Source organism: Enhydra lutris, unplaced genomic scaffold (assembly GCF_002288905.1).
Source record: "Enhydra lutris kenyoni isolate GAN:26980312 unplaced genomic scaffold, ASM228890v2 scaffoldscaffold68, whole genome shotgun sequence".
Lineage (NCBI taxonomy): Eukaryota > Metazoa > Chordata > Mammalia > Carnivora > Mustelidae > Enhydra > Enhydra lutris.
In genome coordinates, this window is record NW_019154152.1 from 8,903,300 (window position 1) to 8,921,099 (window position 17,800).

The window sequence follows — 17,800 nt, forward strand, 5'->3', positions numbered from 1 at the left end:
TGCTATGAGCAATGAGGTCTATCAGCAGTGCTGCATTGAGGAGGAGAGAAATTTAGATTTCTCAATGTCAGCATTGATAGCCCTGGTGCTGGTGGAGGAGCATAGCTTCTTGACTCCAAGACACACTGAGGAAGGGAGCTGCAGAGATAGTGTCAGGAGATGTCGAGCCAGTTCACTGGGACAGTAAAGTAGACATTCAACTCCACTGGATGGAGGCTGTGGGGCTCTTAGCTATGGGTGTGTTTCCTGAGCTGGAGAGAGAATCAATTATCAGACACATCAGTGCAGCACAGGGGGGATCAACAGAGGAACTCTAGAGGAAAGTAACGCATGTGTGGTAAGATAGATCTAATTGCACAAAGATTTCACTAGAGACAACAGTGTATATCTTATTCAAAGAAAGATCTAGAGTTCTTACAATAATCTTTTTTTTCATTATTCATTGATTTGGAATTATCTGTTGAGTATCCACTGTATTGTTACAAGGTTCTAAGTATTCAGGTTATGACAGTTAATAATGGAGAGACTCTGTCCCGCTTTTAGGGAGCTTATAATCTCTGGAGAGTGACACACAAGGCAGAAGAGAACAAACTCTTTGCTTTCAAAGAGAATGTAACTGATAGAAAAATGAAGTGAATACAGTGATGCACCACACATGGGCGATGAGGACAGTGGCAGAGACAACAGCACAGGCAAAGGACCTGGGGCTGGGAACAGCACGACATGACTGTGAATAGAAGGGAGGCCAGTGTTTCTAGAGCACAGTGAGGTGGCAATAGCAGAGAAGGAGTCGGAGGAGCATGGCCAGGTCCCATGGGACTGGAATTATTCAAACTTCTTTCTAGGAGGAAGAAACTGACCCTGAAGAATAAACATGATTTTTCCAAAGCACACAGCAAGGCAGTTAAATAAATGCAGAGCTAGAATAGAAACATACAACCCACATCATGTCTGTTATTGTATTCAAAGGCATAAAATATAAGTATTACTAGAATAAACACAGGAAACAAATGAAAGACTTGCAGAAATGTGCATACTGTTTCTTGAAAGTGTGCATAGTGACATTTACTGAGCATTTATATTATATAGTGAAAGTTTGTCATTCTGCAATTATAATTAAATAAAAAGCTATGAGTGGAATAGTGAAAGCCTCATAGTAAAAGCCTATATATACTTCTGAAATAATGCCTTGCCATGCATATCATATTTAAAATTTTAATGTATCAAATGAGCTTGCATGTTTTTTGTTATTTTATCTAACATAGTTTGGCTTGATGTGAGGGTACCTGCAGGCAATTATCATGATTAAGCCTTTTTTTTTTTTTTTGGTTATTCTTTGCCTGGGTTTTGCATTTCTACTGTTAGTAGTAGGGGAATGTGTCTCCAAAAGGTCTATTAACAATGATGGAAGACATGAATTTAAAGGCCATCACTTAAGTACATCATTTCATCATTTTAAGGACATTTATTTGTATCTTTTATTTAAAATTAGGCAATGGGGTCACCAGGGTGGCTCAATTGGTTAAGTGTCTGACTCTTGGTTTCAGCTGAGGTCATGATCTCATGGCTGTGGGATTGAGACCCGTGTCAGGCTCTGTGGTCAGTGCAGAGTTTGCTTCAGATTCTTTCTCCCTCTCTTGCTCCATCTCACTCACTCTTCCTCAAGTAAATAAATAGAATAAAAAAAAATAAAATTAGGCAAGCAATACTCAGTGTTCATTATTTACCTTCCATACATTGGTAGTCTCTTCCAACAGTTTATCCTATACATTTACATTAAATTCAAATGATCTTTCAATAAAAGAAATGGACCTAGAATCCTTTAATTTCCTCCATGTGGATTTTGTTTAATGGAAAAGAATATCTAATACATTCTATTAAATTTGTCTGTGGTTCAGTGATGAATTTTTGCAGATGCCTAACATACAACTGTTCATTTTATTGATGACATTTTTATTTTATGGCTGACATCATAACGTTTTATAGAAACTCTGAAATTTTATAGAAATTTCCAAATTTCTAACTTGCTTATTTACCTCTAAAATTCATCCACTAGTGAAAAATATATGGCATGTATATGGCATGAGATTATTAAGCATATTAAGGATACCAAAGATAGTCGAATAAGAAAATATGACTGCCCCATCATTTCATTAAGAGCTGAGACCATGGGGTGCCTGGGTAGCTCAGTCAAGGGTCTGCTTCAGCTGACTCCTGGAATTGAGTCCCCCATCGGGGCCCTGCTCAGCAGGGAGTCTGCTTCTCCCTCTGCCCCTCCAGCTGCTTGTGTTCTCTCTCTCAATAAAATAAATAAAATTTTAAAATTTAAATAGTTTAAAGAGAAAAAAAGGGGGTGGAGACCAAAATAGTTTTTAATTTTTCACAAACACTAAAATTTCAGTCCATGGTTCACACATCTCAGTAGAATTTTCCCCACAATAACAATTAATCTTCATTAGGCAGTCCTTTTTATTTTTGATCAGTTTCTGTCCTATCACACAACAAAGAGAGTCATCTTAAATGTAACACATTAACTTTAATGCAATTCCAAATTCTTGCTCATGGCACTCACCACGTTATTCACTTTAGCTGACTTATTTTTCCTAACAAGTACTCCAATGTGAGCTCCATAATCTTATCAGCTCCTCCAGTGTTTATCAGTTCCTTTCACTGCTCCCTCAGAACACACTTCTACACCAAATTTAGAACTTAGACGACATGTGTTGATATTGTAACCTCCACAGTTTTATAACAGTTCAGAGATGGTTGGGTTTGTCAGCAACTTTTTGAAAGACTAGTTCTTCTTCATATCACTGCCATATTGATATCACATATACATAAAATAATTTTCATGCTAGCAATATCTGTACATTCATCAAGTGGAAATGAAATAAGCTTTACCTGCTTTAATTTATTTGTTTTATTTGTTCTGGGAGTTGGCTTCTGTATCCCTAACTACTCCCTTGTACATGTGATGTGATTGATGTAGTCATTGTAAAACGGGCAGCCTGCCTAGTCAAGAACTCCCACAAACAACAGTGCAGGATGGATTCCTCACTTAGAACTCGTAGGAGTAAATGGTCATGTTTGCAGAGTGGACTTGTTGTTTCTGTCTCTGGGCCGTATCTCAGCAACTGCTCTCACACCCTCCAGTTCCAGTGTATCCACACACACACTCCATGAGGGAAAGGCCGGACATGAGAAGAGGTTATTGAACAGTTGTAGAATATTAAAACAGGTGATTACAACAGTATAAGAATTTTTTTTTTGTTTCTTAGGAACATGTTAAGTTTGCTGTGTGACACTATAAATACCACAGAATTCATTCAAACTAGGTCTAAAAACAAATACAAACCAGATATTTTGAAATATGTGGTGTTACCACATCCTCTTATGCCCTCTACATGGAAAGGAAAGCATTTTCGAGAAAGGGGAGAGTTGTGAAACTAAATGTCCACTACGAGGGTTCACCTGCTGCCCTTTGTGGGCCAGCAGGCATCTCAGAGAGCCAGAGTTTGTCCTCAAGCTGACTCTGCAAGCCACACAACCTTGAGTAATGTTGTGTTACTCTCCCAAGCTCAGGCACCACTCTGGTGCTCCATGTCTTCATGGAGCATGCTGCTCTAGTCTTCCCACCACCTCTCCGGGAATGTCCACAAATCGTCATTGTAGAAAGGGAAAATAAAAACCAAAACAAAACTAGGTCAGAAGAATGAGACACTTGCTCCAGTGTATGTAGTTGTGGAACCTATTCAACCCCATGTCTGCCCAATTCAACAGCCCAGGCTCTTCCCACCATGCTGCTTTGCCTGCATATCAGCCTAAGGGGCAGAAACAATGCTAAGCAGTGAGACTGTCCATGTCTAGGGGGCAATTGGGTGTGCTCTTTGTGGAGCATGAAGCAAGTCTCCATCTGCGTGTGCTGTGCCCCTCCCAGGGGTTCTGCTGAGACCTCCCTGCTCTGTGTCTTCCTTTCCCGGGATCTGAGTGCCTGAGTGCATCAGGCATGGAAACCAGGGGAGACCAGGAGAGTCAGCAGAGATGACTACAGACCTCTGCGAATCCCTCATTAACGTGCACAGCTGTGACTCACAGGTTCTGGATCCAACCAGGGACACAGGGTCCATGCCCCTGATGGGCAGAGAAGAGACACATAAATCCTTCCCACCCACACCTGCTGTCCCCCAGGCCTGCCCCGGAAGCACCTTTGGAGTCCCCAGGTCACCGGTGCACTGACTACTGAATGGACAAGCCAGAATAGCAGGGACTGGAGCAGCCCTGGGTACAGGGAGGCTGAACGCCCCTTCCGCATCTTTATTCCCACCTCCCCAGCACAAGGTGAGAGCTCCTGGCCCACTGGCAGCAGGAATTCTCAGCCAAGATCAGTCACACCCTAGACAGGGTGTGGGGGTTCCTGAAGAGCTCTCCCCCCTATGCCCTACCTGGATTTATCCCATAGTGATCCCAGCATTGAAGGTCCTGCTAGCAGTGCCATTCCCCATGGGACAGTCTACGAAACCTCTTTGTCCTGATGGAAATGTGTTGTTCACACCTTTTTTCAGAGAACAACTTTGGGATGCCAAGGAGAGCATAGGTGGAGGTCAGCGTGGCTGGTAAGTTTGAGAAGTGGTGTGAGATGTCACCACTCATTTGGCACTGTTCCCGGGTCAGAAAAATGTGGAAGCTGAAGGCTGGAGACAAGGAACAGGGATTAAAAGTCAACACCCCCACATTCTCCATTTTACTAGGAAGCAATCTTGTTTTCAACCCCCTTTTCCTGGCTCCATTGTCAAGGGAAGCTCTTTCTTTTGTCTGATCAGTTCTAATCTGATATACTTTCAGTCTCACTTTTAGCCATTGGTTTTTGCCAAGTTCAGGACCACCACGCTTTCAATATTCTTTAGTTCAGCTCCCATGTTATCTTTTTTGTTTATTCTTTGTTTCAAGCAAATTTCCTTTATTCATTTTTTATTGTTTTTTCTTGGTTGAAAAAAGCATTGCAAAATTCAATTCATATACTTTAGCCAAAAACTATTTTTGATGTGGCCTCCTCCCTATGGAGAGTCCATTCTATTGGTCTTTGGGTGATTCTCTGGGTTGATTCCACTGATGTGATTGTTATCCAGGCATCTCCGTGGCAGGAGGTGAGCTCAGGATCCTCCTACTCTACCATCTTCTCCAAAGTCCCAGAGTTGTTTACGTATGTTATTTTACTTATTCTTATTTACAGATTATTCTTATTTACAGATTCCTGTAAAGTAGGTGCATTTATTCTTATCCCCAATTAAGGTAAAGCAAGTAAAGGTATAGAGGAGCTGAGTCTCTTGTGCAAAGTCCCACAGCTGGTATGTGGCAGAACGAGGGTCTGAACTTAGATAATGTGGCCTCGGAGCCCACTCTAGATCCTAATCACTGTGCTGAGGGGGGAGTACTGGGAACAAGGAAGACTAGAACATTATTCCTGGCTTCCCTCTCACTCCCACCTTCTCTACGGTGAGCATGGGGATCATGAATTCTGATTAAACCAAGGGCCAAAGGGCTCATTCAATTCCCTCCAAATCATATTACAGAGCTGGGACTGAACACTTGCTGCCAGAGTTCAGTTCAGTTCTTGACTCCCCCTCTCTGCCTTCTTTCTGTGTCATTGCTTCCTCCAGCTGCATTTAATGTTCCTTGTTCTGCTCCTCCCTGGAGGGAATACTTGTCCCTCAAGCCCCTTAGGCAGGACACAGTCTGTGAGCCACTCTGAAGAGAACCAAGCACGGTAAGAAGGATTAAGAGGGCGGGGAGAGGGAGAAATGGGCTCTGGCTTGGAACCTGTGGAGGAGGCGGCAGATGGAGGGAGGTGAGTCTCAGTCTGTGGCTGGATCTCGCAGGTCTGTGTGCCCTCACGGCCCCCTGTGACTCATGCCTGGAAGAAGGTGTGCATGTGTGAATGGAGTCAGAAGGAGGACCCCCTCAGAGTGGGAGTGGAAACCCACGTCGGATGAGCTGTGTGCGTGACAGAGTAGCTTTTCCTGCCCAGAAGAAAATTGCTGTTGAGTGAGAAACAAGGCAGGGCTTCCAGGTCAGGAAACAGTCTTGGACTGGGATCCAGGAGATGTTGTTCTTTGTCCCAGCTGTGTGTGTGCCTTTCTGCAGATGGTTTCTTGATCATAGAAAGGGGTACACACCGTGGGATGGCTTTGCATGCATGGCAGATAGGAGCAGCTGCAGGCTCCAGACAGTGGCTCTGAAAAAGTGTCCTGCTTGGGAGCTCTCAGTGAGCAGAGCCTCTACTACTTCCCTCAGCATGTCCCTTGTGAACTCTTGACTCTGAAAGGGCACTGAGCTGTGTGAGGCCTGGACATGAAGCAAGGCACTGGGTGGAGAGCAGAGTGGGCACTGGGAGATGAGAAGCAGCCCCTTGTCTATAGCCAGATACACAACAGAGACCAAGGTGAAGGGTGGGAGGAGGGTTCTTAGCTGCCTCCTCTTCCCCCTCACTTAGCCTATGAGAGGAAATAGAAGGAGCAGAGCTGTGGACTGTAGACATGAACCATGTGGGGTAGTTTCCCCTGGAATTTTGCCATAAGGAAGTATGCTGGCAGGGTCTCCACCCTGAGTTCAGGACTTTCTCATGGGCCCCCTGCCTGGTACAGGTTATGTTTGGCCTGTGGTTTTGGGAGAGATGTTCCCAGGCCTTGGGGAGTTGACATGTTTCTTTCCTCAGAAAGGCTGGGAGTGTCTTGTTATTCCTGAAAGGATGTTCTCAGAGTCCAGGGGAGCCCAGGGCCCCCACAGTGAGAGAGGCAAGACCATACCCCATGACTTGGCAAAGCCTTATTCTTCAGAAGGAAATTCTAGTTTCTGAACCAATAAGACTTTAATTTGGGAAATTCTATCCTGGTTTATTACCTGATTCTTCTCTGCAGGAGTCAAAATGTGGGAGTGTGAGACAAGGCCCAGGAGATAGTGCTGTGGAGAAGTCTGGAGCAGGCACAGAGCATGGGATGCTTGATAGCCCCTACCCACAACCCCTCTGCCACTCTGGGCCACCCTATTCTCTGTTCACCTACCCCCAGGTTCTTCATTCCCCAAAATAGCTTAAAATACCAAATGCAATACCTCATGAAGTTCATGGACATAACTGCGGTCTTCAGGCAGAGCATGGAAAGCACATTCTGGCTTATATCCTTTCTGTAGGCTGTTCCTTATCCACCTAAACCCAGATGAGCAAAGTCTGTCCTCCCCCACCATTTTCACCTACACTGCCACAGTAGCACCCAGCCCCAGTCCCTTCCACGGCAGCCCCACCTTGATGGTCTGCTGTGTTCTTTGGGTGATCAGAACTTTTCCAGACTGATTTCTTCAGAATCTGATGGGTCTGTCCATGGACAAAGAACAGAATAAAAAAGAGCCCCAAAGCTGAGTCATGGGATGAATGTCTACACTGGTCAAAGAAGGAATTAGTTTTCATGACCCAGGTACTTTGAAGTATGAATAGAGCTGGAGGGAGGGATGTCAAAGCCATGGGTCGCTGGGATGAAATATTATACAAATTGGAAGGAATAGGCTGTTTGGGACAGTAGGGGAGCTAGTAAAGTGGCTTCTGGAAAAGGACTTTGGAAGAGGAGTTTTGTCTGAGCATTAGTCAGTGAGTGGAAGGAAAAAGAGTCATTCCATCTCTCCAAGCTTTGATTTACAGAGGTGGAAGGAACACAGAGAATGTTGGTAGGATTAGGTTTGGATGACAGAGACAACTTCCTCTGGGACAAGCCATCAGGAAATGCATATTCTGATGCTGCCATGTGGCTGGGCTGAAGAGGAGACACTCCACCTGAGAAAGACTGTCAGAAGAGTGTGATCTTTAGTTAGGTGAGTTTTGGTTTTTTGTTTTTCCTTTTTAAGGATTTTATATATTTATTTGATCGCCAGAAAGAGAGAGAGAGAGAAAACAGGAGTAGGAGGAGGGGCAGAAGGAGACGTCTACTCCCCACTGAGCTGGAAGTCCCCATTCTGACACTAGGCTGGATCCCGGGACTCTGGGATCATGACCTGAGCCCAAGGCAGACACTTAACCAACTGAGCCACCCAGGTGTCCCAGTTCAGTCAGGTGAGCTTTGAGAGAAATCCTAGTTTTATTTACCAGTTGTGGGTCCTGGAGTAAGTCTGTTCACATGTCAGCAACCAAATTCCTTCATTCACCACATGCGGACATGAGCAAATCCACGGATGCTAGGGAACCCAGAGGTCAGCACAGGGCTCTCGGCAAATGCTGTAGCACCCACAGCCCTGACCTCATACCCACTCATGTAAAATCCCTGGAGAGCAAGTGCTGGCTTCTCACAGGCCTCCCTCACACCCTGTAGGGACAGACCCCAGCGGAACCAGGAGATGGGACTGGATCCTGTACTGCCCACTCTCAACCAGACTGTGCTCCTCCCTGGACCTGGGCCCTTCGTCCTTCTGGGGGGTGCCGGGCCTGGAGGCCTTGCATGCGTGGCTTTCAGTGCCTGTGTGCCTGCTGTACATGGCTGCTGTGGCAGGGAATGGCCTTCTCCTGGGGCTGGTGGCAGCTGACAGGACACTGCTGGCACCCATGTACCAGCTGCTGGGGCTTCTGGCTGCCGCTGACCTGGTTCTGGCCACGTCCACAGTACCCAAGGCTCTGGCTGTGCTCTGGGGCCTGTCGGGTGAGATCTCCTTTGCCGCCTGCCTAACTCAGCTCTTTGTGACCCACGTGACCTTCATTGCCGAGTTTTCGGTGCTCCTGGCCATGGCTGTGGACCGATATGTGGCCATTTGTCAGCCTCTGCGCTACGGGGCACTGCTGACCCAGCGTGTGGTGGTCATAGTAGCTGCAGCTGCAGTGACCCGTGGTGCTTGTGTCATGGTCCCCTCTGTGGCCCTGCTCCAAAGACTGCCTTACTGTGGGCAGTGGGAGCTCCCCCACACCTACTGTGAACACATGGGTGTGGCTCGGCTGGCATGTGGTGACACGCACCCCAACATTTGGTATGGCTTTGCCACCACGCTGCTGTCCCCAGCCCTGGACGTAGGGCTCATAGCTGCTTCCTATGCACTCATTCTGCATGCTGTGTGTCGCCTGCCATCCCATGGGGCCCGCTGCAAAGCTTTAGGGACCTGTGGAGCACACGCCAGCGTCATCACTCTCTTCTACACGCCTGCCCTCTTCTCTTTCCTGGCTCACCGTTTCGGCCGCCACACGGTGCCCCGCCATATCCACATCCTCTTGGCTAACCTCTATGTGGTGGTGCCCCCAGCCCTTAACCCCGTGGTCTATGGAGTACGGACCCAGCAGATCGCTCAGAGGCTCAGGCACTTGTTTCGGCTCTGCTGGGCAAGGGCAGTAAGGGATGTGGGCGCTGAGATGGCCTCCCATAGCAGGGACTGAGCACCTGTTTGCTGAGGCATGTGCCCTCCCATGGCCAAAGGGTGCCAGATGCCTCAGAGCAGAGCTCTAACCAAGGTATTGTTATCATCCGCTAATATGTGGCACTCTGGTCCTCCAGCACTGTTGCCTGCTCAGGAACAGAATGCACACTGAACTCCCCTCTGCTTGCCTGAGGCCAGTGTGGCTAGACTTTTCCTACCCTTTCTAATTGTGTATCGATCTCCACAGTTGCATCTCACACAAACAGAACATGTAGGGTCTGGCGGTGGCAAACAAGGAGGCCCAGGTCCTGGCATGGAGATCAACATCTCATCTTTCTCCATCACTCTGCCCAGCCAGCACCAGATTAATGAAAGTGGCTCTGTGTGGGGTCTTTTGTCCAGTGTGTGACATTAAGCAGGAACTCCATGTTTGTTGAATGGGTGAAGACGGGAGGGGCTGAGGAAATGGCACAACATGAACCAAAGAGAACAGAGCTCTGGAAACTGACGCAGCCTCTGACCTGGCTGATTCATACTGTCAACCTTGGAAGAGCTTCCGGCTCTGGACTGCCCCATGCTGCCCACCTGAGCTATTTCCCCTCTCTGCTCCCATGCCGAGCTTTCCCATGCTTTCCCAAACTGGTCCCACTTACTAGGTTTCCTTGGCAAAACATAAGCAGAGGACCCAGGTCCAGTTGTCATGCTTCATGCTCTGTGTTCTTGCACACTTCCTCCTCTCCAAGAGGTTTCCCACTCCATGCAGCTTAATTCCCAACTCACTCCTCTCATACCTCCCTAACCTCTGTGGCTCCCCTAGATCCATGGCTACAGCAAGGCCAGGCCAGAGGAGTTGATGGAGAATGGATTCAGGTCTGGAGCAGGGAATCAGAGGGTGAAAACTCTGAAGCAAGATGTGGGTAAAATCTCTCATCAAGGATTGCCCAACAGAGCCCAGCACATGTCTTCCTGGGGTCATACATTCACTTCAGCTCTCCAGTCCTCTCCCTAGAATGAGAAGTACACACTTCATATACCTCTCTCTACTGGGTATTATGTGTTGTGCAATGGGCATTAAAGGAGGGTATTCATTAGCAAATCCTTTTGTGAAAAACCTATGATATCTGAATTGGAGGAGCAATGACAAGTAGGGATATAATAAAGGATACACATTTCTGAATGGAAAATGTGGTCTTCATAGGAAATCTGATGTCCCCTTAGGTCTTGGGGGTGTTGAGACTCACCACTGCCTGGGAAGTACTCAAGAGACACAGTGGAAGAGGAAAGTAGAATTTTGAGTGGCCAGCACTAGGAACAATGAGCTATGACTCAGGAACCAACTCTTCCTTTTCCTTAGGGCACATCAGGGGAGATCCCAAAGGACTAGAGACTTGACAAGAAGATATTGGGAGGGGGCTCTCTTGAAGGACAGGCAGTGGAGGCTGCTGGCATCAAGAGGTCTAATTAGCAGATCCATTTGAATAGTGAGGTGGGAAGGAAATGTTTAGAGTGCTTAGAACAGTGAAGAGGACAGACTTCTAAGTGTGCAGAGGGCACATAGCAGAGCAGGCCAGCACAAGGCTGCTGAAGCAGTCCCCCCAGGTATACAGCTTGGCCCTCATCCAAGAGCCCTTGGTTAAGTAAATGGTTTCTGTCCTGGAGATGGACAGTTGCATATTCCTCTGGAGTATTTCTCACTTAAAGTTGAGAAAAAGACCATAAACCCTTCTGAAAGGGACCCATCCCAAGGCCCCCACAGCTTGTCTCAGGTTTGCCTTATTCTGTTTAGACAGGAGGGCCCAGCAGGACAAGGACAGAGGAGAGAAACCCTGTTTATGTAAAAAAGTCATTTCTACCCCCTCTACGGAAGCACAAGAGTGTCACAGCCCTCTTTTTCCCATGCCCCACCCTGTCCTTCCCAAACCTTCTCACGTGATTAGTCCTTTCAGATGTTGAAATCTATATCTCTCCTGCTGAGACCATTTACCCAGACGGAGATAAAAGCCTCGGGGGAACTCAAAGGTGTTGCTCCCCTCCCACAGCAGAAGCAAGATGAAGCCCACCCTGGCCCTCCAGATACCCTTACTGCTGCTGCTCCTGGTGCTCCCAGGACAGCCTCAGGTACAGCTCTGGCTTTTGGGGAGGAGGATGAGATACCGAGTCTGTTCTGATTGTTGCTGGGCTTGGGTAGGCTTAGGGTGAGAGAGAAAAAACAAGTATGAAGATGAGAAAGGAGGATTTCTGCTCTGTCCACCCTGCTCTTCTATGGGCCTCACTTCTGCGAAAACCTGCCACCCTTTTCCTGTCTGAAGGATGCTAGACCTGAGGGAGGCCAGTCTGGGCTATTTTAGGCATGTGTCCTTTGTTGCATCATCCCCAAAAGCTAAACCACTGGGCTGGAGTTGCAGACTGAGGACATAGCTAAATTAACTCCCAGGGCCAGATAGGCTATATGCAGGACTATTCAGGGAAGGACAGGGGCCACACATCTTGATTCTTGAAGAATCTGTAAGGGAACCCCAGTTGAGTTTTTTTTGTTTGTTTTGCTGTTTGTTTTTAATTCTCAGAACCTCTAGTTTTCATCTAAAAAAAAAAAAAATTCTAGTTCTTGTGAGCGCTAAATATCAGTCTGGACTCTGGTGCCTCATGTACTGTGAACATTTATCTCCCTTCTTTGACAACTTGGAACTCTCTGTTCCTGCCGTCTTCATGACAAAATGAACTTGTGGGGATCTACTGAGTCTCCAGAGCAGAGGTACTGGAGCCCCTAAACTGGTCCTTTAAGACTTGGACTTGTTTTCAAATCAGCTTTCTTCTTTCCCACAGAGCGTCAAGGAAGAGTCTACTCCCAGTTCTGTGAACTGTGACAAGAACCAGCCAGCGCATGAGGTAGGGTGAGGACGGCCCCACTTCGAGGAACTGGAAGGGTGCTGGGTGAGGTTCTGGGAAGTCAAGGGAAGGGTCACTGCACCTCATGGCAGAAGGAGACTCAAACAGTCATGAACAACCTCCTGTACAAAGAGAGCTCTTCTTAGACACCCCAGAGTAGGGTCAACCCTCCTGCTTCATGTTCCTAAACAGCACATTGTGCCCCATGTTTCATCACACTTAATGTGCCCATGGACTTGCTTTTGCAGCTGGTGAAAAGTGTGCCAGGTTCTGTGGATGAGGATGGCCTGTGCCATTGTGTAGTTCACCTACCCAACAACCTCATTCCCCTGAATCAGCTGGAGCAGCTGCAGAGTATAACGCAGGAGCTCATGGACAAGTATGATCAGGAGTTATCCAGGGTAAGTGCTGGAGCTGCGGGCTGGGGCTGGCAGTTACGTGAGCACATTCTCTCCTGGATCCAGCATGAAGAGGAGCAGGAGTGGTAGAGAAATGGCTGAAGGAAGCATAGCCCTCATCTTTGAGATGAATCCTGAGTATGAAGGAAAAATTAGGTATCATTCTTAGGATTCTCAGTGGCAGTCATAGTACAGAGAGGCTTGTGTAGGATGTGCTTCCTCCATTAAGAGGCCAATTCATGGATACAGGTGCAGTGGGAGATGGGAAGAGGGTATAGCAAAAGAAGACAAAAGTGGGATGGCCAGTGCACAGGAGACAGAAAAGAGTTGGAGTTGATATCTAGATAGACTTGTGGGCCAGGCTGGTGAGCTTGGAGTCAATGCTTTAAGTAAGGCTGAGTGAATGGAAATGTGGCATCCTCCATGTGGTGTGGGCAGCTGCTTTTTGGAATGGGCACTCATTGTGCCCTGGGGAAGGCTGGTGGGAGAGGGCCTGGAAGCTAGGAATCTGTCCATTCATTCACTTACTAAGACACTCTTGAGAGTGTGTCTGTAATCAGGAAAGGGGAAAGAGAAGCTGGGCATATGGGGGAAATAGTGATTTTTTCCTGAGGTGAAAAGAGGGACACCATGTCCTCAGCTGTGAGATGGAGATACTAATCCTCACCTCAAGGGCTATTAGGGGAACAAATGAAAGTGATGGATCTGAGAGTATTTTGTTGGCTCTGTGGCACTGGGGGGCATGTGAATGGAAGGAAGAGACACAGGTATGGAGGTTTGGGGGTCCTGCCTGTCCATTCCCCTGCACCCAGGTCAGTGAGTACTCTCACACCATTGAAGGTCAGGATAACCAGGTTCTGGAAATGAACCATGCCCTGAAGCCCGTGAATCCCATTGCCCTTGCTTCCTCCTAGGAGGCCCCAACCTATAGCCTATTGCGCCTGGAACTTGAGGGAGCACGGGAGTTGGTGACCCAGCTTATGGCCAAGGATGAAGGTAATGAGGCTGAGGACCTCCTCTCTCAACTCCAGAGCCAGGTATGTGCATAGATTAGAGAATACCTCTCCCCTCCATAGTCCCCTGTCTTATTTAATCTCATAAATTTGATGAAAAATCACTTATTTCTGGGGAAAAAAGACATGGAGCTGAGCAATATGGGAGCCTCACTTAGGTTCTTAGGAACAGTCCATGACCCATATCCTTGGCATCTCATTTCCATAGGTGGCTAATGCCAGCCTCACACTCAAGCTTTTGGCTGACTCTGACCAGCGCAGCCTCCGTGCTTACCGCCAGGAGCTGGATGTCCTCGAGGGCCGGCTCAGCGATTGTGAGAGGGAGAAGTGTCAAGAGGCCTCTGATCCACCTGTGCCCCCTGGTGAGGCCTCAGCCTGAATTTCTTAAGATCTCATCTCCCCAACGACAGGATTTGGGAATGGAGGGTTGACTATGGGGTACTGAGGGTTGAGCAGCAAAGATCTTTTGTTTCCTTGCATGGTGCATCACTAAGGGATGCAGACTGAGATAGGTACACTCTCACATATAGGCATACTAGTATACACAGATATATATATAAACACACCTATAATCACACGTGTGCACTATCCTCTATTTGTGCAAGGTCAGACCTTCTTACATACCTGTGCGTGCCCTCTGGCAGAAGGACACACACTGAAATGCACACATGGCTATTACACTTTCATTTTCCTCTCCCTGTGGGTTGTGTGCTGCACTCCTAGTTTGTACTTTGCCTGCTCTCTTCTCTAGGTTCTTGTGCCCACGCAGGCCTCCAGAAAGTTAGCAGACCCCTTGTGGTACAACTCAATTGGAGAGGCTTCTCCCACAAGGCAGGTGTCTGGGGTCGAGATGCAGCGCCCGATCTAGACTCTTCCCTCTACTGGGTGGCTCCTCTGGGTTCAGATAACAGGTGAGTTAAGGATGGTTTCTCTTTTGCAACCAGGTTCATTCCAAATGTACTCTACCCTACCATGACAGGTTTCTTTGTGCCCCCAGCAGAGCTTCCTCTCTCCATTTTAGGTATGCCCCTGGACAAATTTAGCCTAGGCCTGACAAGTCACCTCCTAGAGCTCCTGTCAGGATTAAGGATGACTCAGATGACCCTGAGCTCCTTCACAAACCTATGTGTCTGAAATTTTTAGTCTGATTGTAATACAGACTGGTTCTACATATTGCCTGATCTCATATCAAGAGCAAACTCTTCTCCACCTTGCCCTCAGAATCCTAGCTTCTTCTTAGAAGAAGTTTAAAGGATGAACTTGAACCTACTTATGACATGGACTCAAAGCTGAGTTTGAATCTCAGTACTTAAGCTAAGTGAGCTTGTAAAATGCTTTAATGTCTCAGATCCATTCTAGCCCTTTGGAAAGTGAGGATAGTTAAATTATGAAGTTATCATGTGAGAGTCCATAGAAAAATGTGAACAGCATAGTCTGTGCTGATACATGTTCTCTTAGATGACAGGAATCCATGATGTGGTTGTTGGGTGTGACAGGATGTGATCAGGAAGAAGCCTAACTGAATCCATGAGATGATGATGAATGAGCCCTTCAGTAACCTGGCAGCCTGGCTACGCAGCTAGGTACAATATACAAACAGGGTGTTTAAAGTCAGTCCATCTAGGAGTATGAGAAAGATCCAACTGAGCAGGAGATTATGGTAGGATAGAATGAACATGGCTTGAACCTGTCACTTCAAAGAGCCTCGGAAGGTGGAAGCTCACCTCGGATTAGTGTTACTGATAACATTGTTTCCAATTCCTATAAGTGCTTTGTACAAGGTAAAGGCATTAACGTGACTTTGCATTTTAAATCATCTCAAATTCTCTGTGGGTAAGGCAGAACTTACTGCCCAAAGTCAAGCAAAGACAACACTCAGAATTCAGGGATAATTTAAAGAACTTTCCAAAGTGACCTTATGAGCATATGTCTCCCAAATCCAGCTCCAGAACTATGTCCTGCTCCGGGGCACTTGGTGTCTCAGGGGCAGGTGGAAGGCAGTGGAGTCTAGCTATAGAAGAGGCTCCATAAAGAAGAAAATAATAGCTATCCCTTGATAATTGCTTACTTTGAGATAAATATTCTACTAATTGGTTTATTAGCATTATTTAGGTCAATCCCAATATCAATGAAATAGATTATTTTGTTATTATTTTTACAGATTTTAGTTATGGGCTGAGTGACTTTGAGCAAATTACCTAGTCTTTCTGAGGACCAGTCTCCTAGTCCATGGGAATACAACTGAAGTTCTGGTGCTTTCTCTATAATTAAATGAGATAATGCAGTCACAGTGTCCATGAGGCATCGTTGAGTTTGATGTCAATGTTATTTCTGTTACTCATTTTATTTTTAACAGTTGTTTTTGGTCCCAGTATATTGTAAGAAAAAAAAGAAAGATTACAAATAGTTTTGTTTGATTCCAAAACTTCCACTATTAATTAGAACACTATCCTGATCATTTTTATTAGCACTGTGAACCCTGATGATTCTGGTGTGGGGTTTGGCCTAGGTACTTTGACTACTACCGGCTGTACAAGTCCTATGATGACCTGGTACTGATGAAGGACTTTGTGGAGAGGAAAATGGGCTATGGTGATGGCAGTGGTAATACTGTGTACGAGAACTTCATGTACTTCAACTACTATGGCACACGTGACATTGCCAAGGTGAATCTCTCCTCCAACACTCTGGTGCTGCAACGCACATTGCCCAGTGCCACCTACAACAACCGCTTCTCCTATGCTGGTGTGCCCTGGAAAGACATAGATTTTGCTGGTGATGAGAAGGGGCTGTGGGTACTCTATGCCACTGAGGAGAGCAAGGGAAACCTGGTTGTGAGTCGTCTCAATACCAGCACCTTAGAAGTGGAGAAAACCTGGCGCACCAGCCAGTACAAGCCAGCCATGTCAGGAGCCTTCATGGCCTGTGGAGTGCTCTATGCCTTACGCCCACTGAGCACCCGCCAAGAGGAGGTCTTCTATGCTTTCGATACCACCACGGGGCGGGAACGCCATCTCAGCATCCTGTTGGATAAGATGCTGGAAACGCTTCATGGCATCAATTACTCCCCCTTGGATCACAAGCTCTATGTCTATAATGATGGCTACCTGATCAACTATGACCTCAGCTTCCTGACCCTGAAGCACAAGCAATCAAAACGACCAGCTTAAAAGCTCTCTTGGCTTCTTCCTGATCACATCCTGTCATACCCAAGAAAACTTCAAGGCCCTGAGACCCCTGGGGAAGAGTACCAGGAGAATCAGGTCATCCTCCTCATATCCAGATGAATCCCAACCCCCCAAAAATGGCCATCACTCCTACTGAATGAGAAATGTTGATTATATCTTTATCATTGATAATCTTTATAATTGATAATTCTGTAAAACTGATAACTCAGTCTTCATATTAAAGTTCTTTTTAGTAATGGCCTAGGTAGATTTGATGGGGTTTGATTGGGAAACAAGTGCTAACAGTAACACTAACAAACACCTCTTTTCTAGAATCCTAGAATTGTAGAAACTTCACTCTAATTTTTAAATCTATTCTGTGTTTTGAAAACAGGGAATCCAGCTCTAACAGTTATAAAATTCCAAGAACTAGGCTTAGTTAGTAAATCTTAGGTTGAGAGTCTCTGATCCCAGTGCAGAGACCCAGGGCAACTGACATTAGAATGGGATATAGAAGTCCCTTTTCTTATCCTTAACCTCCTGCAGGGTACCTGGGAAGAAGAGAGGCAGGGTCTTGGTGTGAAAATCAATGTTTCCCTGTTCTTAATCGATCTCACTTTGAGTGCAATTGAAAGAAGTACTTAGGCCTGAGTCCCATTCTAGGAGGTAAGCAGCTGATGGCTAAGCATGAGGAAGGTCTGATGTGGACTGAGCTGGTGGTCTAGACATTCTCAGTAGAGAATCTTTCAGTGTGACACAGAAAGTCCCCTGGCCAACTGTCTGTAATAGCTTCGCTCATCTTCAACACACAGAGAACACAGAGGCCCAGACACTCCACTTCTGTTACTTATAGATCCCCCACCATTCAACTGCCTTCCATGGAGTCAGATTCCAGACCCCAAAGTCTTCACAGTCGCACAGAAGATACCAGAATACTTCATGCACAATGTCTCATGCT

At 46.5% G+C, this 17,800-nt stretch overlaps 2 protein-coding genes across 2 annotated transcripts; both read left to right on the forward strand.

Annotated features, from left to right (window-relative positions):
- The first annotated feature begins 8,376 nt into the window (after positions 1-8,376).
- LOC111159353 (olfactory receptor 52Z1-like) lies at positions 8,377-9,397 on the forward strand. The gene is given in 2 exon segments (XM_022521749.1): positions 8,377-8,451; positions 8,453-9,397. Coding segments are annotated over 2 exon segments (1,020 nt in total).
- Positions 9,398-11,369: 1,972 nt separating this feature from the next.
- On the forward strand, positions 11,370-17,093 carry LOC111159557 (olfactomedin-4-like). Its single transcript, XM_022522087.1, has 7 exons — positions 11,370-11,496; positions 12,202-12,264; positions 12,513-12,665; positions 13,577-13,699; positions 13,884-14,037; positions 14,427-14,586; positions 16,185-17,093. Exons 1-7 carry the CDS (start codon positions 11,428-11,430, stop codon positions 16,843-16,845), a joined length of 1,383 nt encoding a protein of 460 aa, XP_022377795.1. The 5' UTR covers positions 11,370-11,427; the 3' UTR covers positions 16,846-17,093.
- Positions 17,094-17,800: the final 707 nt, after the last annotated feature.